The 24103-nt window shown below is 42.0% G+C and overlaps 1 protein-coding gene across 2 annotated transcripts in view; it reads left to right on the top strand.

Moving 5' to 3' along the window:
- Nucleotides 1-19469: 19469 nt before the first annotated feature.
- The window catches only part of LOC139578324 (phospholipid-transporting ATPase IC-like), a 30089-nt gene continuing 25455 nt past the window's right edge, over nucleotides 19470-24103 (top strand). The window contains exons 1-8 of one of the 2 annotated variants that reach the window (XM_071405756.1): nucleotides 19470-19695; nucleotides 20021-20200; nucleotides 20330-20388; nucleotides 20486-20549; nucleotides 21091-21182; nucleotides 21326-21439; nucleotides 22384-22482; nucleotides 22822-22883. In XM_071405756.1, coding sequence (XP_071261857.1) covers nucleotides 20513-20549; nucleotides 21091-21182; nucleotides 21326-21439; nucleotides 22384-22482; nucleotides 22822-22883 — 404 coding nt within the window. In that variant the 5' untranslated portion in view covers nucleotides 19470-19695; nucleotides 20021-20200; nucleotides 20330-20388; nucleotides 20486-20512. The remainder of the gene's footprint in view (nucleotides 19696-20020; nucleotides 20201-20329; nucleotides 20389-20485; nucleotides 20550-21090; nucleotides 21183-21325; nucleotides 21440-22383; nucleotides 22483-22821; nucleotides 22884-24103) is intronic. The other variant, XM_071405757.1, reaches the window with a different exon arrangement.

Genomic DNA, 24103 nt, shown 5'->3' with positions numbered 1-24103 from the left:
ACTAGTTAATAATTACTTCATACAATTTTACATCAAATATTTTTGGGATTAACCTGTAGGATTCGGAAGATTTTGACAAACAATACTTTATTGACCAAGCATGTCATGACTGAGATTCTGTGTCTGGTAGTAAAGTACTCCATCTACTGGCTTATCATAGAAACAGGTGTTGCATTTTTCTGCCATGTTGTGCAGTGTTCAGAGTGCTGTACTGCAGTATCCTCTGCTGGAGGTCTAATAACCTTTTACATGTAGAATAGTGCTGGTCTGAGGACCATGCTTCAAGGGTTCATGAGTTGCCCAATTGATTCTCTAATGTGATCTTGTTTTGTTATTATAACTGTTACTATACTGGTTTTGTAGTTACTGTCTACAAAATGGTTAGTTATAGTTGTAGTTATAGTAGTTATACAGTACCAGTCAAAAGTTCGGACACGCCTACTTATTCAAGGGTTTTTCTTTATAGACATCAAAACTATGAAATAACCCATATGGAATCATGTAGTAACGAAAAAAGTTGTAAACAAATTAAAATATATTTTATATTTGAGATTCTTCAAAGTAGCCACCCTTTGCCTTGATGACAGCTTTGCACACTCTTGGCATTCTCTCAACCAGCTTCATGAATGCATTTCAATTAACAGGTGTGCGTTAATTGAGGTTGTTAAAAGTTCATTTGTGGAATTTCTTTCCTTCTTAATGCGTTTGAGCCAATCAGTTGTGTTGTGACAAGGTAGGGGTAGTATACAGAAGATAGCCCTATTTGGTAAAAGACCAAGTCCATATTATGGCAAGAACAGCTCAAATAAGCAAAGAGAAACGACAGTCCATCATTACATTAAGACATGAAGGTCAGTCAATGCGGAAAATGTCAAGAACTTTGAAAGTTTCTTCAAGTGCAGTCGCAAAAAACTTCAAGCACTATGTTACCAGCCTCAGAAATTACAGCCCAAATAATTGCTTCACAGAGTTCAAGTAACAGACACATCTCAACATCAACTGTTCAGAGGAGACTACGTGAATCAGGCCTTCATGGTCGAATTGCTGCAAAGAAATCACCACTAAAGGACACCAATAATAGGAAGAGACTTGTTTGGGCCAAGAAACACAAGTAATGGACAATAGACCTGTGGAAATCTGTCCTTTGGTCTGATAAGTCCAAATTTGAGATTTTTGGTTCCAACTACTGCATCTTTCTGAGACGCAGAATAGGTGAATGGATGATCTCTGCACGAGTAGTTCCCACCGTGAAGCATGGAGGAGGAGGTGTGATGGTGTGGGGGTTCTTTGCTGGTGAATGTCAGTGATTTATTTAGAATTCAAGGCACACTTAACCAGCATGGCTACCACAGCATTCTGCAGTGATACGCCATCCCACCTGGTTTGCGCTTAGTCTAACTATTATTTGTTTTCAACAGGACAATGACCCAACACACCTCCAGGCTGTGTAAGGGCTATTTTACCAAGAAGAAGAGTGATGGAGTGCTGCATCAGATGACCTGGCCTCCACAATCACCTGACCTCAACCCAATTCAGATGGTTTGGGATGAGTTGGACCGCAGTGAACAAGCCAACAAGTGCTCAGCATATGTGTTAACTCCTTCAAGACTGTTGGAAAAGCATTCAGGTGAAGCTGGTTGAGAGAACGCCAAGCGTGTGCAAAGCTGTCATCAAGGCTACTTTGATGAATCTAAAATAGAAAATATATTTGGATTTGTTTAACACTTGCTTGGTTACTACATGATTCCATATGTGCTATTTCATAGTTTTAATGTCCTCACTATTATTCTACAACCCATATATCATATTGAATGAGTGATGTTCTCACACTGTAGCATGGGTGTGAAGGGCCTCAGTCAAAAATGAGATGAAACCAAAATAATTTAAAAAATATGTTTCAAGCTAATTCTTCAGGGACCCCCTCGTAATCAGAACAGATCTTGAGTGCGATAAAAAAAAGTCTACAAAGAGTTTCACTATGACATCTGCAGTGCATGGCTGGACAAACCAAGTCTCGAGCCTGGGGAAAGAACATTTAAAAGGCCCGCCTCTTGGCATCGTAGAGAGATTTTTGCAGTTTTCAAGCTTATTTCCGGCAATTCTACACATTTTGCCATGAGGCAGAGAGAAAACGTTGATGTATTAAAGCTTAAATTACAGTGCATTTATGTAAAAATTGACAATTGTTGGTGGAGTACTCCGGATACCAATGTCCCTGGGAGCCTCCCAGGCCCATGTTGCCCAGGGTTGAGAACATAAGTAGGCTACCTCGTCCACCGACCGCACTTTGAAGACCGTTGTTCTGAGGCATACAGTTGAAGTCGGAAGTTTACATACACTTAGGTTAGAGTTTTTCAACCACTCCACAAATTTCAAACTATAATTTTGGCAAGTCGGTTAGGACATCTGTGTGTATGACACAAGTCATTTTTCCAACAAATGTTTACAGACATATTATTTCACTTATAATTCACTGAATCACAATTCCAGTGGGTCAGAAGTTTACATACACTAAGTTGACTGTGCCTTTACACAGCTTGGAAAATTCCAGAAAATGATGTCACGGCTTTAGAAGCTTCTGATAGGCTAATTGACATAATTTGAGGCAATTGGAGGTGTACCTTTGGGTGTATTTCAAGGCCTACCTTCAAACTCAGTGCCTCTTTGCTTGACATCATGAGAAAATCTAAAGAAATCAGCCAAGACTTCAGAAAATATATTGGAAACCTCCACAAGTCTGGTTCATCCTTGGGAGTAATTTCCAAACGCCTGAAGGTACCACGTTCATCTGTATAAACAATAGTATGCAAGTATAAACATCATGGGACGACACAGCCATCATACCGCTCAGGAAGGAGACGCGTTCTGTCTCCTAGAGATGAACGTACTTTGGTGCGAAAAGTCCAAATCAATCCCAGAACAACAGCAAAGAACCTTGTGAAGATGAGGGAGGAAACAGGTACAAAGTATCTATATCCACAGTAAAACGAGTCCTATAACAACATAACCTGAAAGGCCGCTCAACAAAGAAGAAGCCACTGCTCCAAAACTGCCATAAAAAAGCCAGACTACGGTTTGCAACTGCACATGGGGACAAAGATCATACTTTTTGAAGAAATGTCCTCTGGTCTGATGAAACAAAAATAGAACTGTTTGGCCATAATGACCATCGTTATGTTTGGAGGAAAAAGGGGGAGGCTTGCAAGCCGAAGAACACCATCCCAACCGTGAAGCACGGGGGTGCCAGCATCATGTTGTGGGGGTGCTTTGCAGCAGGAGGGTGGTGCACTTCACAGAAGAGATGGCATTATGAGGAAGGAAAATTATATGGATATATTAAAGCAACATCTCAAGACATCAGTCAGGAAGTTCAAACCTGACTCAGTTACACCAGCTCTGTCAGGAGGAATGGGCCAAAATGCACCCAATTTATTGTGGGAAGCTTGTGGAAGGCTACACAAAACGTTTGACCCAAGTTAAGCAATTTAAAGGCAATGTTACCAAATACTAATTGAGTGTATGTAAACTTCTGACCCACTGGGAATGTGATGAAATAAATAAAAGCTGAAATAATTAATTATCTCTCTACTATTATTCTGACATTCACATTCTTAAAATAAAGTGGTGATCCTAACTGACCTAAGACACGGAATTTTTACTAGGATTAAATGTCTGGAATTGTGAAAAACTGAGTTTAAATGTATTTGGCTAAGGTGTATGTAAACTTCCGACCTTAATTGTATGTGAATTGTATTGTTTACACCTGCTGTATCCTGTACGCGTGACAAATACATTTCGATTTGTTTTGATTAGAAAATGTCTGCTTTCCCACGACAATGCATTGAATTAATGTCTAACTTTCTGCAATGTGCAATAGTTGTCAATAACGGAATTCTCAGTGTGGGGTAGAGGGGATTACCACCCACCAACCAAAAAGAGCACCCAGTTTCGATGCTTCACACCACAGAAAAAACACAATTTGAACGGTAAAATTCCTATAAGGCTAAGCTAAATGTTCAAGCCAATGTCGCTCATCTCCGTTTGCAGATGTCAAAGCATTTTAAATCCATATTTGCAGCGTGCGTTAGAAGGTCTGCTTGACGTGTTAGTGTCACTTCTTGACATTAGGCTAAGAAAGCAATAGTATTCCCCCACACCTAATAGAACAAAGTGATTGAAAATGTCACTTTGATCGCCTTCAAGCCTGCCCTGCGCTATATTGCTTATTTCAGAACTAGACAAATATTTGATTATCTTTGAAAACGTGTATGTTTCATTGGTGTAAAGATTCAATAATTAATTGAAAGAATATATAATCTGTCTATTTTATCCCTAATAATTGAATCTTCACTGTAATTGTAAAAGTTGTTAAACCAGTTTTGTTGCTGCGGTTAGAAAAATTACACTTGTAGGCCTATGAGGTATACAGCAGAATTAACTCGTTTTGATAAAAACTGATGAAATTAGAAAATACAAACAGAGTTAATTAATTGTAAACTTGTGTTCGATTAAAATATATTGTGTTTGAAAGGCATTTGTTTCGAAGAATAATTGTGCGAAAATGATAATTTTCTTAATCAAAAATAAGTACATTACATTCTCAATGGTTAATCTGTTTCTTGGGAAATACCAAATTGACGTTTTGCCCCCCAAAAAATGTTATGATATTCCTGCATGTAATAGTCTGACATTCATTCAATGAACTCCCAATTCACTCTCAAAATGTTATTTCTATACGTAATGCATTTATAACAATATTTGAAATGATAATTGCAATTGTTGATTAGTAACCTTTAATTAAATACAGTGTCCATTTATTATCTGACATTATCTGACATTTAAAAGACTCTTAGAAAAAAGGGTTCCAAAAGAGTTCTTTGGCTGTCCCCATAGGAAAACCTTTTTTTGTTCTAGGTGAAACCCTTTTTGGCTCCAGGTAGAACGATTTTGGGTTTCAGGTAGAAAGGGTTCTACGTGAAACCATTAACGGTTCTACTTGGAACCAAAAGGGTTCTACCTGGAACCAACAACAGTTATTCAAAAGGTTCTCCTATGGGGACAGCCGAAGGACCCTTTTAGGTTCTAGTTAGCACCTTTATTTCTAAGAATACCGTTACAATATGTATTAATATCTAGGTCTGATTTCTTCTTCGCGTCTCTGTTAGCTAGAAGCTGTTTGGACTGCGGTACCTTCTGAACTGAGCCAGAGTGTTGAACCTTCCCCTGAAGCCCCTGTGTATGTCCAAGACCTGGTGCTGCCCCTCACGCTCCTCCAGTGGCAGGTGGAGAGGCAGGCTGGGGTACAGGGCTGACTGGGGGAGGCTGGGGAAACCCCAGGGCATCAACAGGTTGGTATGCACTGAGGAATGACTAAGATCGGGCATCAGCAAATTCTGGGGTGGGCATGAAGAGGGGGTGATGATGGAGGAAGTGGGGAAAGGGTGAGAAGGGGGAAGGAAGGCTCTATTAGAGGCAGAAGGGGGTTCCTCGTTGCCAGGAAGATCATTGCTGGAGGAGACCTGGTGGTGAGCTGCTTTCTCTTGTTCAGCCAATCCAACACTCTCTGGAGCACAGGCTCTTCTCTGCGAGAGGAGGGATTGAGGGAAGAAACTAGGAAGACCTGAATCAAAACCAATCTGAGGACTACGTTGATTGAGACCCACACCACCACTGCTGGTTATCAATGTAGGGTTTACCATGGTTCTAAGGAACAGCCCTTCCAGATCCTGCTGGTCACCTAGGAGGGAGGTGGGATGGCGCCAGAGCAGTGGAGCTGAGCCATAGGAAGGCAGGGTGGCTGTGCCTGCCTCTTTCCCCAGGTCCATGTGGTACTGCAGGTTGAACACCTTGGCCCTCAGCCGGGCATTTTCCTCACTCAGGGCCAGCAACTGGCCCTCCAGCATAAGGTCATTCACCCTCCTCTTCTCCCTCGAGCGTTTGGCGGCCTCGTTGTTCTTTCGCCGCTTGTCCCAGTAGCTGGCGTCCTTCTTGTCAGTAGGGGTCATCTCTCTCTTGCGGCGTGTAGTCTCAAGCCTCAGTAGTCTCTGGCCCAGAAAGGACGGCCAGGCCACAGGGAAGATGAGGCCAGGGTCTGTCGACACCTCCTCCTCCCCACCACTGCTCTCAAACGAGGAGGAGGGCTGGCATATACCCTCCTGGGGCCCGTCCCTACTCCGTGGGGTAGACATGTCACTCAGTAGGCTATGAGAGAACACAGAATTTATTTATTTATCAGGGAGTCATACTGAGACCAAGTCTCTTTTACAGATTAGCACTTTACAGGATAGGCTCTATAGTAAAATTGTTTAAAGGTAATATATTGGACTTTGAAATATTTATCTTACACGGTAATTGACTTGATAATAGTTGACTTGATACAAAAAAAGCCAAGGTTGGAATTTCAACAAAATATACTGGAAAAGGTGATATTCTTTAGACTATTACAAAATATTGAGAAAACTATTAACTGCACAGTGGTGTAGGTATTTCCCATAATTTTCAAATAACGTTTTGGTAAGCTATAGTGACCGCTATAGTGACCGTATTTGGATGTTTTAGGCCTACCTTTGTTTCGCTGTCATGATGTGAAGTGATAATGAGACAATGCGCTCTGAAAACTTTTAAGCGTCTTGTGTGTGCGTGTGCACGCATGGTGTGTTTATTTCTGTGCACGCGCATCTATGTGGTTGGAAACAATGCTTACTTTCAGTAGTCTTACCTAGCTTCTTCAGGAGTTCTGAAAGGGAAATCCTGAGCAAGGTTGTAAAAAAAAAGGTTAATCAAGAAATTACTCAGTCTGAATTACCCATCCTACAGTATGTATCACTAATGTAGCCTACCTTACAAACATCCTATCCATAGAAATGGGTCAGTGTTTGTGTATCTATGGTTGAGCCATAGGCATGTGGTGAGTGGGGGGGTTATCCAGGCAGTAAGTGAGGGACAGTCTTGTGAGGAAAGGAAGCGTTGTGTTAAACATGTTGCTTGCGCTCTCCTGTGAGCCATCCACAGGTCTTCTATAGTTCTGAACTGCCAAAGCTCGACAACTTGTCAGATTCTGTGGTAATGATGACTCATAAAGTCTTGTCTATATTTCCGAACAACTGAAAGGGTTTAACCACAGACATTCACCTGAATTTGTATCAAGTCCGACTTACCGAAAGCATACCTTTTATGCCATTATACTGTAGAAGTGAAAAAGCACTTTGAAAAAACTGTCTTTGTGGGAGTACGGATCCATTTTGAGATTTAGTAGACAGGGCTTGTTGTGGTGCTCAGACTTATTATTGGTAGTGATTTCAAGATTCATTCTATACTTTACAGGTACCAGGGGGCAGTGTTTGGGAAGCTACTCTAAAAATATAGTTTACCAAGCTTCCAATTACTTCACACTGGAAGAAGTTAAGCTACACTAAAGCTAACCTTAATTAAGAAAAATATAGTTTGGTTAACTAAAGTAACTTTGAAAAAGTAGTTAACTACATCCAAACCACTTTGTGAAAAATTATCATGTGTAAATCTGTAATGTCATAGACTACAAATTGCAAGACAGATCACTTTGGGGTCATATGTTAACAGAATGTGTAATTTAGCATATTAAACACAAAAACTATGTTTCAAGTGAGAAATAGGCAGGTTTGATACCGAAAAAGAAGGAAATGATTTAATTTAATTTTTGCATAAAATGTAGTGTATAGTTCCAGTAGTTCCAGTGCATCGGAAAGTATTCAGACCCCTTGACTTTTTCCACATTTTGTTACGTTACAGTCTTATTCTAAAATGTAGTACATTGCCCCCCCCCCCCTTATCAATCCACACACAATACCCCATAATGACAAAGCAATAACAGGTTTAAAAAAATTTTTTTGCAAATGTATAAAAAAAAAAATCACATCACATTTTCATAAGTATTCAGACAATTTACTCAGTACTTTGTTGAAGCACCTTTGGCAGTGATAACAGCCTTGAGTCTTCTTGGGTATGATGCTTGGCACACCTGTATTTGGGGAGTTCCTCACATTCTTCTCTGCAAATCCTCTCAAGCACTGTCAGGTTGGATGGTGGAGCGTCACTGCACAGCTATTTTCAGGTCTCTCCAAAGATGTTTGATCGGGTTCAAGTCCGGGCTCTGGCTAGGCCAATCAAGGGCATTAAGAGACTTGTCCCGAAGCCAATCCTGCGTTGTCTTGGCTGTGTGCTTAGGGTGGATGTCCTGTTGGAAGGTGAACCTTCGCCTAAGTCTGAGGTCCTGAGCGCTCTGGAGCAGGTTTTCATCAAGGATATTTCTGTACTTTGCTTTGTTCATCTTTCCCCCAATCGTGACTAGTCTCCCAGTCCCTGCCACTAAAAAACATCCCCAAAATATGATGCTGCCACCACCATGCTTCACTGTAGGGATGTTGCCAAGTTTCCTACAGAAGTGACTCTTGGCATTCAGGCCAAAGAGTTAAATCTTGGTTTCATCAGACCAGACAATCTTGTTTTCATGGTCTGAGAGTCCTTTAGGTGCCTTCTGGCAAACACCAAGCTGACTGTCATGTGCCTTTTACTGAGGAGTGGCTTCCATCTGGCCACACTACCATAAAGGCCTGATTGGTGGAGTTCTGCAGAGATGGTTGTCCTTCTGGAAGGTTTTTGCTCTGACATGCAGTGGCAACTGTGGGACCGTATATAAACAGGTGTGTCCAATCAATTGAATATACCACAGGTGGACTCCAATAAAGTTGTAGAAAGATCTCAAGGATGAACAATGGAAACAGGATGCACCTGAGCTCAGCTTCAGAGCAAAGGGTATGAATACTTACAGTACCAGTCAAATGTTTGGACACACCTTCTCATTCAAGGGTTTTTCTATATTTTTACTATTTTCTACATTGTGGAATAGTAGTGAAGTCATCAAAACTATGAAATAACCCATATGGAATCACCTAGTAACCAGAAATGTGTTAAACAAATCAAAATATATTTCATATTTGAGATTCTTAAAAGTAGCCACCCTTTGCCTTGATAACAGCTTTGCACAGTCTTGATATTCTCTCAACCAGCTTCATAAGGTAGTCACCTGGAATGCATTTCAATTCACGTGTGCCTTGTTAAAAGTTAATTTGTGGGATTTCTTTCTTTCTTAATGCGTTTGAGCCAATCAGTTGTGTTGTGACAAGGTAGGGATGGTAAAGAAGATAGCTCTATTTGATAAAAGACCAAGTCCATACGCAAGAACAGCTCAAATAAGCAAAGAGAAATGACAGTCCATCATTACTTTAAGACATGAAGGTCAGACAATACGGAAAATGTCAAGAACTTTGAAAGTTTCTTCAAGTGCAGTCGCAAAAACCATCAAGCACTATGATGAAACTGGCTCTTATCAGGACCGCCACAGGAATGGAAGACCCAGAGTTACCTCTGCTGGAGAGGATAAGTTCATTAGAGTTACCAGCCTCAGAAATTGCAGCCCAAATAAATGCTTCACAGAGGTCAAGTAACAGACACATCTCAACAGCAAATGTTCAGAATCAGATCTTCATGGTTTCGAATTGCTGCAAAGAAACCACTACTAAAGGACACCAATAAGAAGAAGAGACTTACTTGGGCCAAGAAACACGAGCAATGGACATTAGACCAGTGAAAATCTGTCTTTTGGTCTGATGTGTCCAAATGTGAGATTTTTGGTTGCAACCCTTGTGTCTCTGCATGTGTGGTTCCCACAGTGAATCATGGAGGAAGAGGTGCGATGGTGTAGGTGTGCTTTGCTGGTGACACTGTCAGTGATTTGTTTAGAATTCAAGGCACAATTAACCAGCATGGCTACCGCAGCATTCTGCAGTGATACACCAGCGCTTCGTGAGACTGTAATTAGTTTTTTAACAGGACAATGACCCAACACACCTCCAGGCTGTGTAAGGGCTATTTGATTAGGAAGGAGAGTGATGGAGTGCTGCATCAGATGACCTGGCCTCCACAGTCACCTGACCTCAACCCAATTGAGATGGTTTGGGATGAGTTGGACCACAGAGTGAAGGATAAACTACCAACAAGTGCTTAGCATATGTGGGAACTCCTTCAGGACTGTTGGAAAAGCATTCCAGGTGAAGCTGGTTGACAGAATGCCAAGAGTGTGCAAAGCTGTCATCAAGACCAAGGGTGGCTACTTTGAAGAATCAACATTTTATATATATTTTTATTTGTTTAACTTCTCTGGGATATGTGGGACGCTAACGTCCCACTTGGCCAAAAGCCAGTAAAAATGCAGAGCGCCAAATTCAAATAAATTACTATAAAAATCAAACTTTCATTAAATCACACATGAAAGATACCAAATTAAAGCTACACTTGTTGTGAATCAAGCCAACATGTCTGATTTCAAAAAGGATTTACGGTGAAAGCACACCAAACGATTATGTTAGGTCAGTACATAGCCACAGAAAAACACAGCCATTTTTCCAGCCAAAGAGAGGAGTAACAAAAAGCAGAAATAGAGATAAAATTAATCACTAACCTTTGATGATCTTCATCAGATGACACTAATAGGACTTCATGTTACACAATACATGTATGTTTTGTTCAGTAAAGTTCATATTTATATCCAAAAATCTGAGTTTAGGCGGTACGCTATTGTCTCACTTGGCCAAAAGCCAGAGAAAATGCAGAGCGCCATATTCAAATAAATTACTATAAGAATTACTATAAAAATCAAACTTTCATTAAATCACACATGAAAGATACCAAATTAAAGCTACACTGGTTGTGAATCCAGCCAACATGTCAGAATTCAAATAGGCTTTACGGTGAAAGCAAACGATGCTATTATCTGAGTTAGCACCATTGTAAACAAAGGGAGATAAGCATATTTCAACCCTGCAGGTGCGACACAAAACGCAGAAATAAAAATATAATTCATGCCTTACCTTTGACGGGCTTCTGTTGTTGGCACTCCAATATGTCCCATAAACATCACAAATGGTCCTTTTGTTCGATTAATTCCATTGATATATATCCAAAATGTCCATTTATTTGGCGCGTTTGATCCAGAAAAACACCGGTTCCAACTCGTGAAACATGACTACAAAATATCTCAAAAGTTACCTGTAAACTTTGCCAAAACATTTCAAACTACTTTTGTAATACAACTTTAGGTATTTTGTAACGTAAATAATCGATAAAATTGAAGATGGGATGATCTGTGTTCAATACAGGATTAAAACAATCTGTAGCATGCTTTCTTGTCACGCGCCTCTTTCTAACAGTACACAACAAGTGACACTGATTCAAAATGGCCATACTTCTTCATTACACAAAGGAAAAACCCTCAACTAATTTCTAGACTGTTGACATCCAGTGTAAGCGGTAGGAACTGCAAGAAGGTCAATTAGAAATCTGTATTCCCAATGAAAATCCATTGAAAAGAGTGACCTCCAAAAAAAAAAATCTGAATGGTTTGTCCTCGGGGTTTCGCCTGCTAAATAAGTTATGTTATACTCACAGACATGATTCAAACAGTTTTAGAAACTTCAGTGTTTTCTATCCAAATTTACTAACATGCATATCTTATCTTCTGTGGATGAGTAGCTGGCAGTTGAATTTGAGTATGCTTTTCATCCAAACGTGAGAATGCTGCCCCCTATCCTAGAGAAGTTAACTCTTTTTTGGTTACTACATGATTCCGTATGTGTTGTTTGTGGAGCAGCGGTCTAAGGCACCTCATCTCAGTGCTTGAGGCATCACTACAGACACCCTGGTTTAATTCCAGGCTGCACAACCGGCCGTGATTGGGAGTCCCATAGGGCGGTGTACAATTGGCCCAGTGTTTGGCCGGTGTAGGTCGTCATTGTCAATAAGAATTTGTTCTTAACTGACTTGTCTAGTTAAATAAAGGTTAAATAAAAAAGTTAAAAAATGAAAATATCCGTTTGGATTTCTTCACTATTATTATACTATGTAGAATTTTTTTTAAATAAAGAAATACCCTTGAATGAGTAGACTTTGACTGATACTGTATGTAAATAAGGTATTTCTGTTTTTATTTTTAATATATCTGAAACATTTCTAAAAGCTTGTTTTCGCTTTGTCCATTTAATCCATTTTAGAATAAGCCTGTAACATAACAAAACGTGGAAAAGGGGAAGAGGTCTGAATACTTTCTGAATGGACTGTAGCTACACTGCTACATGGCAAAAAAAAGTAATTAACTACAGGAAATATTACCTATATTTGAGTTTAGTTCAACTACCACAAAGCTACTGCAAAATGTTTTAAAATTACTAGTTGAACTACATGTAGTTCACTACTTCCCAACACTGCCAGGAGGGCATATCAATAATAGTCTAAAGTAGTTTAAACTCATTTATCTGCACTGAACTGAGAATACATGGTGGCTGAAAACAATGTGGTGGATGGCCTATCGGGTATTTTCTCACAACTGTCCAGTTCTTTCACATTAGTGCAGATGGAGGTATGAGGAGAGGAAGCCACTTTAAACTATTGAGATACACTACAGGTTTCAGTTCATTGTGTGGCAAAACCACTTCCTGCCTTTATGCTTGCATGGAATTTTCCTCCTCTGCATACATAGGCCTACAGTATATCAACAAAGCGACACGCTAGCTAGCATATCTATAGGCAAGCAGCAGAACCCTGTCCATCTCACCTCTTCATCCTCCCAACCCCCATCTTATCACAGCTAACACACAGGGTGCTGCACCCATACACAGTCTCACATACAGTACTTCCGGAAAGTGGTTAATTGTGGTGTCCTGTAAACTAGTACACATCAAGTATTGTTTGACAGGTTACGACTCTTCATCTTACATGGTTAATTAAAGAGTTGATCAAAAAAATACTTTTAGAAAAAATATAAGACCTTTGGGCCTTGTTTCTTTTGCTTTCTGTTTCTAGTTGTCAGAAGTGTGTGCATGTGCATTTTGACAATTTAACATAATGTAATGTGAATGACAAGACGTGGTTCAATTTCAAAATAGATCATGTCTTCATGTTCACCATCTTGGTCGAAAGGCCCTTTTGAAATATTGTTGTCTTTGCATGATTCCTGCTCCTCTCCTGTCGGCTAAGGCTCTAACCACTCTACACAGGAAGTTTCACTGCCTCATTTAGCTCACAAGTGTCACCTCCTGCCTCAGATGCAGTGTGACTGGGTGACAGGGTGACAGGTTGACTGAGAGCAGAGGTTGGTCAGAGCCTGGATGGTATTCCCTGGCTGGTAGACTCTTCAAAGAGGAAAGTACAGTTCTCCCACACTAATCCACTCACCCATCGGTACATGTCACATCCAGTAGTATGTAAAGGGCCACAGAGATTACAGTTTGACCTCACAGTGTGTGAAGGTTTACAAGTCTGTAATTCGGGTCAGGGTGTTGCACTGCTTTTGAGCTCATGTGGAAGTTTTTCTAATGGCACCGGTGGGGATGGCTGCCGTTTTACAGGCTCCTAATCAACTGTGCTATTCTGTTAGTTTTATTTTGTACTTAAAGTTGCTGCTATTGTCTCTTATCACCAAAAAGAGCATCTGGACATCAGAAAAGCGATTGCTCACCTCGAACTGGATGAAGATGTTTTCTTTGATGAGTCCGACGCGAAGGATATACAAGACCTTTAAACAGGTCAACAGTCACAAGGCCGCGGGCCAGACGAATTACCAGGGCGTGTACTCAGAGCATGTGCAGACCAACTGGCAAGTGTCTTCACTGACATTTTCAACCTCTCCCTGACCGAGTCTGTAATACCTACATGTTTCAAGCAGATCACCATAGTCCCTGTGTCCAAGAATGTGAAGGTAATCTGCCTAAATGACCACCGCCCCGTAGCACTCATGTCTACAAATACCTAGGTGTCTGGCTAGACTGTAAACTCTCCTTCCAGACTCATATCAAACATCTCCAATCCAAAATCAAATCTAGAATCGGCTTTCTATTTCGCAACAAAGCCTCCTTCACTCACGCCGCCAAACTTACCCTCGTAAAACTGACTATCCTACCAATCCTCGACTTCGGCGATGTCATCTACAAAATAGCTTCCAATACTCTACTCAGCAAACTGGATGTAGTCTATCACAGTGCCATCCGTTTTGTTACCAAAGCGCCTTATACCACCCACCACTGCGACCTTTATGCTCTAGTCGGCTGGCCCTCGCTACATATTCATCGCCAGACCCACTGGCTCCAGGTCATCTATAAGTCTCTGCTAGGTAAAGCTCCGCCTTATCTCAGCTCACTGGTCATGATAACAACACCCACTAGTAGCATGCGCTCCAGCAGGTATATCTCACTGGTCATCCCCAAAGCCAACACCACCTTTGGCCGCCTTTCCTTCCAGTACTCTGCTACCAGTGACTGGAACGAATTGCAAAAATCTCTGAAGCTGGAGACTTACATTTCCCTCACTAACTTTAAACATCAGCTATCTGAGCAGCTAACCGATCGCTGCAGCTGTACATAGTCCATCTGTAAATTGCCCACCCAATCTACCTACCTCATCCCCATATTGTTTTTATTTACTTTTCTGCTCTTTTGCACACCAGTATCACTACTTACACACCATCATCTGCTCATCATCATCTGCTCATCTATCACTCCAGTGTTAATCTGCTAAATTGTAATTACTTTGCTACTACGGCCTATTTATTGCCTTACCTCCTCATGCCATTTGCACACACTGTATATAGACTTTCTTTTTTTCTATTGTGTTATTGACTGTACACTTGTTTATTCCATGTGTAACTCTGTGTTGTGTTTCTGTCGCACTGCTTTGCTTTATCTTGGCCAGGTCGCAGTTGTAAATGAGAACTTGTTCTCAACTAGCCTACCTGGTTAAATAAAGGTGAAATAATAAAAAATAAAAAAATGTCGGTAGCCATGAAGTGCTTTGAAAGGCTGGTCATGACTCACATCAACACCATCATTCCGGAAACACTAGACCCACTCCAATTCGCCAACCACCCCAACAGATCCAAAGATGACGTAATCTCAATCGCACTCCACACTGCCCTTTCCCACCTGGACAAAAGAAACACCTATGTGAGAATGCTGTTCATTGACTACAGCTCAGCATTCAACACCATAGTGCCCACAAAGCTCATCACTAAGCTAAGGATCCTGGGACTAAACACCTCTGTCTGCAACTGGATCCTGGACTTCCTGACGGGCCGCCTCCAGGTGGTAAGGGTAGGCAAAAACACATCTGCCACGCTGAAACTCAACACCAGGGCCCCTCAGGGGTGCGTGCTCAGTCCCCTCCTGTACTTCCTGTTCACCCACGACTGCGTGGCCAAGCACGGCTCCAACACCATCATTAAGTTTGCTGATGACACAACAGTGGTAGGCCTGATCACCGACAACGATGAGACAGCTTACAGAGAGGAGGTCAGAGACCTGGCAGTGTGGTGCCAGGACAACAACCTCTCCCTCAATGTGAGTAAGACAAAGGAGCTGATCGTGGACTACAGGAAAAGAAGGGCCGAACAGGCCCCCGATAACATCGACAGGGCTGAAGTGGAGAGTTTCAAGTTCCTTGGTGTCCCCATCACCAACAAACTATCATGGTCCAAACACACCAAGACAGTCGTGACGAGGGCACGACAACACCTTTTCCCCCTCAGGAGACTGATGAAAAGATTTGGCATGGGTCCCCAGATCCTCAAAAAGTTCTAAACCTGCACCATTGAGAGCATCCTGACCGGTTGCATCACTGCCTGATATGGCACCTGCTCGGCATCTGACAGTAAGGCGCTACAGAGGGTAGTGCATATGGCCCAATACATCACTGGGTCCAAGCTTCCTGCCATCCAGGACCTATATACTAGTCGGTGTCAAAGGAAGGCCCGAGAAATAGTCAAAGACTCCAGTCATAAACTGTTCTCTCTGCTACCGCACGGCAAGCGGTACCGGACCTCCAAGTCAAAGTCCAAAAGGCTCCTTAACAGCTTCTACCCCCAAGCCATAAGACTGCTGAACAATTAATCAAATGGCCACCCGGGCTGTTTATTATCCATGCATAGTCACTTTACCCCTACCTACATGTAAAAATTACTTCGACTAACCTGTACTCCCGCACATTGACTCGGTACAGGTACCCCCTGTATATAGCCTCATTATTGTTATGTAATCTTATTGTGTTACTTTTTATTACATTTTTTACTTTAGTTTATTTAGCAAATATTTTCTTAACTCTATTTCTTGAACTGCATTGTTGGTTAAGGGCTTGTAAGTAAGCATTTAACGGTAAGGTCTACAACTGTTGTATTCGGCGCATGTGACAAATACAATTTGATTTGATTTGATTGGACTGAGTACGGGTTTGCTCTAACCAGGTGAGATGGAGCTAGCTCAAAGGGGCCTCCAGTCCTCTCTCTTCAGAAGGTGTTATGTTGTGCACTATAGTGCTGCAGTTTGACACCAACACAGTGGTACTGATGTACTCCCAACTAAATATACTGCAGCATGTCTGCTGCCCATCCAGCTCTCTGTGTGTGGACATCAATCAGCAACTGTCCCAACGGTTACATGTACCATCATAAGTAGGCCTCCTCCTGTTGTGCTATTTCCAGTGGTGTGGTAGATTCACATCGAAGCGTATGTGTGTATGTGTGTATGTATGTGTGTATGTGTGTGTGTTTGTGTGTTTGTGTGTTTGCTGAGGGATATGAGGTTTAGCAGGTATAACAGGCAGCAGTTAAACTGTAGTGGAAAAAGCCTGGCCGACTGGTCTTATTGTGTGTGGAGGTTTGAGACTCCATGCCTCAACGCATCTCAGAAAACCACTCTGCTCAAGCCCACATTTAAAAATAGATGGGACTGATTGTTCCTGATAAAATACACAGTGTGCACACACAAAGACACTTGCGTTCAAGGTTTAGTATGGGGCCCTTTTGAGGATAATCAAATATAGGTATGAGTAAAAAACATAACCACATTTAACGCTATGTTAAATAGAGTACATATAATTGAACCATTTGAACTAGCTGTAAGATATTTATATGTGTTGACAGAACATGACGTCTTGTTAATGTTTATAGACTGGTAATAAATTGTTGAGTGGATTGTCAAGCTGCAGTGGTTATTTACAACCACCAGATGGCAATGCAACAGAGAAAAGCACAAGATGGTGGGCTGACTGAACAATGGATTTGTATGATATCTAAATGGCTCTGATAACACATGCCTTTTGAAGCTAAAACATGCTAATTGGTGTGGCCAATTAGTGGGAGCAGTCAACACACACACTTAACAAGATAGAGGATAGAGAGAAATTGAATGTAACCATGTTTGAACTTTTAGGAAACGTTCTGTGAAAGTAATGAAGTACCAATATATATTTTTTGTCAAGTTCAATATCCTTTTACTGCCGTGGGTTAAATCATGGTCACACAGAGGGTTTCTTGGTCGTCTTAAACAAATCTACTTCGAAACAAATGTATACACCTCACACACATGGTTAGGGTTTTAAACAAAAGAAGACACCTGTACCATGTCAGATATAGTTCAAATGTCTTACATTTAGAATTTGAATCCCAATGTTACACTTGATGTACATCACAGGAGACTGAAATATAGCAAAACAGTTTGACATAGAAACACCGGATAAAAAAATAAATTAAATAAAAAAGTTGATTAATTATGAAAAATATGAATAACATTCCACCCATGAGGCCACTAGAAGGCGATTTGGTCATTTGACTGTAGGAAAGAGCTACATGTGCTGTGTCACGTTCGTCATAAGGAATGGACCAAGGCGTAGCGTGCGTAGAGTTCCACATATTTTAATAAATAGAAACTCACCAAACAAAACAAACAAGAACAAACGGAACGTGACGTTCTGGACTACTCACAGGCAGCTACACAAACACAAGATCTCACAAAGCACAAAGGGGAAATGGCTTCCTAAATATGATCCCCAATCAGAGACAACGATAAACAGCTGCCTCTGATTGGGAACCATAACAGGCCAACATCGACATATAAACGCCTAGATGACCCACCCTAAATCACACCCCGACCTAACCAACATAGAGAATAAAAGTTCTCTGGTCAGGGCGTGACATGCTGAGAATGTTCCAAAGCCAAGCAACTTTCCTGCACCATTTCCAGAAAGTTGTATGCAAAATAACCATAAGACAAACACACTCTCACTGAGTTCTAAGAAACATATGGTTCTCAGAACATTATGTGCTAGCTGGGTGGTTTTCTGGTCCACGCCAGTCCTCTGAATGTGGTTGAGAACTTGAAATACACAAGAGGACTGGAAAAAGAATTTAGACCAGAATGGCTATTCAAATACTATAGGCCATACATATTGAATGTAATAGGCCTCTTACTGTAACATATTTTCCTTCACAGGTCTCATTGATTATCCCAATGCAATAGTGAGTTAACAGAACATGTCACTAAATAGCAGACAATCTTATGCCATAAACAATCAAATTGCTTATGGCATAACGTGGTATACCGAAAGCACTTTCCTAGTTGAGGTGTATGGAGGTTTTTCATCATGTTGTAAGGTCGATACATGGGGCTTTGTGTGGACAGGAGCTTCCCATTGAGGATAAAGACATAGTAACCACCCATGGGAGGGAGCTCACTGTGCCCCTCCATCCTCATCTCAGTCCTCCTGCAGCTTGGAGTGATCTAATAGACAGAGAAGGAAGGAGAGAAGGAGAGAGGAGGAGAGAAGAAGGGAGAAAGAGAGAGAGGGAGAGAGAGGTAGGGAAAAATAGAGCGAGAAGGAGAGAGGAGAGAGGAATGGAGAAAGAAGGAGGGAGAGAGGGAGAGAGGGAGAGAAAAGACAGAGGAAGAGATAGGAGGATAAGGAAAGGGAGAGGAGGGAAGAGGGAGAGAGGGGGATGTGGGGAAGAAAAGACAGAGGAAGAGATAGGAGGAGAAGGAAAGGGAGAGGAGAGAAGAGGGAGAAAGGGGGATGTGGGGAAGAAAAGGAGACCTCTGTGTTGTGAGGGGAAAGAACATGAAACCCATGGTGAAAGGAAATCAGAGCTGGGAATTTGGCCTGGTATTTCCAGGACAAAGATGGTGACCTATTACCTACTTATACATACTTTCACCTGACATTCAGGCCTGTGTTAGTTAGCCTTATTAGCATTGTGACAAAGACTAAATCTCAAAATAATTTCCTTGTTTTCTGTAGACCGCTTTCCCATCCTCCTTAAACTATTGAAATTCAGCCAAAGACGTCAATGAGTCCCTCTGTCCAGACGAGTACATCTCAATGGTCCAGTGTTGAATGGCCAGGGAAAAGGGGCTGGGGAACGAGGGACCACTGGTATTTGTGTTCTCCCACAAACTCTTATAACCTTTCCACCTTTCATTTTATTTTTTTCTCCCATCTCTCCTCATACATTGTCCCTCCCTCCCTCCCTCCCTCCCTCCCTCCCTCCCTCCCTCCCTCCCTCCCTCCCTCTGGCAGGTGCAGGTAGAATATGTTGATACTGAAGCTACCTGGGAAAGAGAGATGGGCAGGGACTGAGAGAGGCAGGAAGAGAGGGAGGAACGCCAGCAGGTGAATTGTTATGAAATGCTGTGGAGAATGTGTGGAAAGTCACCACCATGTTAATATTCAGCTGTGGTCTGACTGCTGAGGTCGTTGGCACGTGCGCCAGTCACCTGGTAACAGGTGTTATGTGACACACAGAGACACACATGCCATGGAGGGATACTCAAAGGCTGCTGTTTACAGGTGAGTGTTATTAACGACCACCTACACACCTACAAACTTTTTAACATCGAGCTATGAGTTTGTTAGGAAGTACGTTTCTTAGTTCATTTATTGTGGGAGCTTATTCGAGTTTGTGCTGTTTAAGCTAAATTGTGTGCGGGAGGCTAGTGTTTAGGGTTGGTGTTTGTTGTCATCAGGTAACATTTACCTGTTATCTCTTTTCTTTGTAAGGAGAAGAGGGAATTAGAGAGTTATAGCTAAGGAGGTGGAGTCCCTCTCTCTGGTCTATCTGAGGTGAACTGTGTCGACATTCATTCCACTGAATACGATCATTACTCCTCTTTAGGTCATGGTGACAGATGAAAACAGGATATCTACCACCGAACCACGATTCACCGCCTCTTGTTGTGTTACCTGTTGAGAGTCCTGGCTTAAAAGTATGATACTCAAATAGTTGGATCGACAAGTTTTACCAACTGCTTACCAAACAAAGACTTTCAACCAAAGCTGGGTTAACTCATGTTCGGTAGGTATTTTGTCATCTACTGATCGAACGTCTTAAATGTTAAACCTTGGGACCATTTGAGTTCACACTCAGTCACCTCAAACGACCAGTAGTAACATAGGATTTTGTGTGTCTTTCTGATGAGAATAGGTCACAGTCAATGATTTGAGAAGTCAAGATTCCCTCTTTCTCTCTGTGTGTTCTATGAGGTAAGCAAGCATGGCAGCAGTGTAATGAGTTACAAGGCTGGCATGAGAGTCAATGTTATGAATAACTTGCCTGTTGATTTCTATTTCACTCTTCCAGAACAGTATATTTAGTCATTATAGCACCATGCCCAAAGGGGATACTACCACCAACCCTGAAACAGGTCAGTCCAGTCTTTGTGTCCATCCATATTTGCATGAAACAAGTGAAAGTGTGTCTAGATGTCAAATAAAGCATCCTATATATGACCTTTGACCTAGTTTGATAATGACGGAGTGTTTTAAGGGATCCGGTTTCCTCAGAAGAAGCTATTAGAGTAATTTCTGCCTTCTCCAGGCGCGGGATAGGGGAATAAGGGGTTGCAAGATTCCCCCTGAGAGATGTAATAATAACACACTACAGTCTGTCACACACACACACACACACACACACACACACACACACACACACACACACACACACACACACACACACACACACACACACACACACACACACACACACACACACACACACACACACATACACACACACACACACACACACACACACACACACACACACATATGATCTCATCCTACCCCATATGTGATGGACAGTGACGTGACCTAGTCCCTGTGCTATGCCCTCCTCAAATCTCATTGGTGATAGAGAAAGCCAATTTGTGGTTGTAATAGGCTTTTCTTTAACCCTGTCTTTATCAGATATTACGTGGGAGGTGAGAGCAAACAGCCGCCACTTCCACAAACATCGACAGCGGAGATCCTTTCTGTGTTTCCGCTGGGGCCGATATGCCGTGAGTCACAGTACACTGTGTTGTTGTAACCCAACACTGTAGGCACAAACACACTAACCCACTAATTGACAAACACTCACATCTCCCTTGTGTCTCTCTCTCTGTGTTTCTTTCTGTGTCTGTCCGCTGGGTTGGGTTGCCAGGACAATGTGGTGCGCAGTTTTAAGTACTCCCCTCTGACCTTCCTACCCCTCACGCTGTACGAACAGTTCCAGCGAGTAGCTAACCTTTACTTCCTCCTCATGGTGGTGATGCAGGTCAGACTCTGGGTTTCATTTATCTACTCAGTTCATTTCTATGGTTTCTGAGGATGGGTAAATCATATGTTTTTTGGAGGCAATATTTGACATGAGTGATTTTATTTATCTGTATATATGTTGACAAAAGAATGGTAATATTTTCGATTGTTTTAGACTAGTGTTCTAGTATGAGCAGCTTATGTGCAATTTATACTTGTGATTCAGTGAATGTGGTACTCAATATGTGTGTGTGTGCGTGCATTAGTGCTGAGCGAACAGTGCTTTTTTAGGTCAGTTTGGTTTCAGTCCAATTATTAAAACATAATTAGGGTTTTTTGATTTTGGTTTTGATATTTTTTTTAAACATTAAATGCATTATGAAATAATGACATTGAAATGACTTTAGAGCTTTTTAATGGAAATTCTAAATCCGAAAATAGTGAACATTCAAATTCTATATCCTAAGTATGTCTGACAAAATCATTTGACTAGTTCTTCAAAGTAGATAAGGCATACTATCACATTCTTCTCTATCCCTCTCGTTGTTGTGTTGTGTACGTTCCTCTCTCATGCGTTCTATGCGGTGTGTCAATCTAACCTAATGTAGCAGCTGTAAAAGTGTATCCGTCTCTGTCCGAGCAGGAAAGAACAGGCACAATGGATTATGGTCATTGAAGGCAATTACCACATTTATGCACTGAACTAGGTTGAATATTTGCTTAATGTGAACTACAACTTCCTTCAGTCCAGGGTCCCACATAGTTCTTGACTTGATTTCTCTCGGGAATAATTTGATTTCTCTCTAGAGAAACAGCTCGTTGGGCTCACAAAAAAAAAATGGTATTCAAGTAATTGAACCAACGTCGGTCAATTAGTTGCTTAATAACAACAACAATAAAAATCTTGGTTAATCGCTCAGCACTAGAGTGCATGCATATGTGCATGTGTGTGTGTGTTTCCAGTGTGTCCCTGCCATCTCGTCCATCCCCTGGTACACCACCACCATTCCCCTGGTAATAGTGCTGTCAGTACGGGGGCTTAAAGACCTGGCCAATGACCTGGTGAGATCACTCACTCACCCTCCAATCACGCACCTCTCTTATTCATTGTCCTCATTTACTCCTTGTACTCATTGACAAACTGATCTTCCAAGTTGCATAGATTTTAGCTAGCTTCTCTCCTCCAGCAGCGATTATGTTTTGCATGGAGCATTCTGTGGTTAAGTGCATCACTGCGTTATGGTGTTGACTTGTCAATTAGTGAAGGATGTAAATCTCTCAGCTTGTGTCACTATATGGTCCCCTAATTGTGTTTTCTTTCTCTCTTTCTCTCTCGCTCTTTCCTATTCACCATTTACTATCTGTCTGTCTGTCTCTACTATCTCTCTCTCTCTCCCTCAGGCCAGGAGACGCAGTGACTCTCAGATTAATAGGCGACCCAGTGATGTTCTCATCTCCCAGAGGTGAGCACAAAGATGCCAGCTCTGCCTCTTAGGGCACAAACCTAACTTCAGACACCCTTGTGAATTGTAAAACATTTAAACGTTTGTGTCAATCTACTCTATGTCAGTTCCTTTGTGCTTCTAGTACAAGAGAAATAATATAGGTCTTTACCTCAACTCCTTTCTTTGTCCATTCTGTCTCTCTACTTTCTGTCTCTCTCCCTTCTGTCTCTCTCCCTTCTGTCTATCTCCTTTCTGTCTCTCTCCCTTCTGTCTCTCCTTTGTGTCTCTCTCCCTTCTGTCTCTCTCCCTTCTGTCTCTCTCCTTTCTGTCTCTCTCCCTTCTGTCTCTCCTTTCTGTCTCTCTCCCTTCTGTCTCTCTCCCTTCTGACTCTCTCCCTTCTGTCTCGCTCCCTTTTGACTCCCTCCCTTCTGACTCTCTCCCTTCTGTCTCTCTCCTTTCTGTCTCTCTCCCTTCTGTCTCTCTCCTTTCTGACTCTCTCCCTTCTGTCTCTCTCCTTTCTGACTCTCTCCCTTCTGTCTCTCTCCCTTCTGACTCTCTCACTTCTGTCTCTCTCCTTTCTGTCTCTCTCCCTTGTCTCTCTCCTTTCCGTCTCTCTCCCTTCTGACTCTCTCCCTTCTGTCTCTCTCCCTTCTGACTCTCTCCTTTCTTTCTCCCTCCCTTCTGTCTCTCTCCCTTCTGTCTCTCTCCCTTCTGTCTCTCTCCTTTCTGTCTCTCTCCTTTCTGAGTCTCTCCTTTCTGACTCTCTCCTTTCTGTCTCGCTCCCTTCTGTCTCTCTACCTTCTGACTCTCTCCTTTCTGTCTCGCTCCCTTCTGACTCTCTCCCTTCTGTCTCTCTCCTTTCTTTCTCTCTCCCTTCTGTCTCTCTCCCTTCTGTCTCTCTCCCTTCTGACTCTCTCCCTTCTGTCTCTCTCCTTTCTTTCTCTCTCCCTTCTGTCTCTCTCCCTTCTGACTCTCTCCTTTCTGTCTTGCTCCCTTCTGACTCTCTCCCTTCTGTCTCTCTCCTTTCTGTCTCTCTCCCTTCTGTCTCTCTCCCTTCTGTCTCTCTCCCTTCTGTCTCCCTCCTTTCTGTCTCTCTCCCTTCTGTCTCTCTCCTTTCTTTCTCTCCTTTCTGTCTCTCTCCCTTCTGTCTCTCTCCTTTCTATCTCTCTCCCTTCTGTCTCTCTCCCTTCTGACTCTCTCCCTTCTGACTCTCTCCCTTCTGTCTCTCTCCCTTCTGT

Source organism: Salvelinus alpinus, chromosome 6 (genome assembly GCF_045679555.1).
Source record: "Salvelinus alpinus chromosome 6, SLU_Salpinus.1, whole genome shotgun sequence".
NCBI classification, from domain to species: domain Eukaryota; kingdom Metazoa; phylum Chordata; class Actinopteri; order Salmoniformes; family Salmonidae; genus Salvelinus; species Salvelinus alpinus.
The sequence above is the reverse complement of the archived record's forward strand: the minus strand, read 5'-3'. Positions and strand labels throughout refer to the sequence as shown.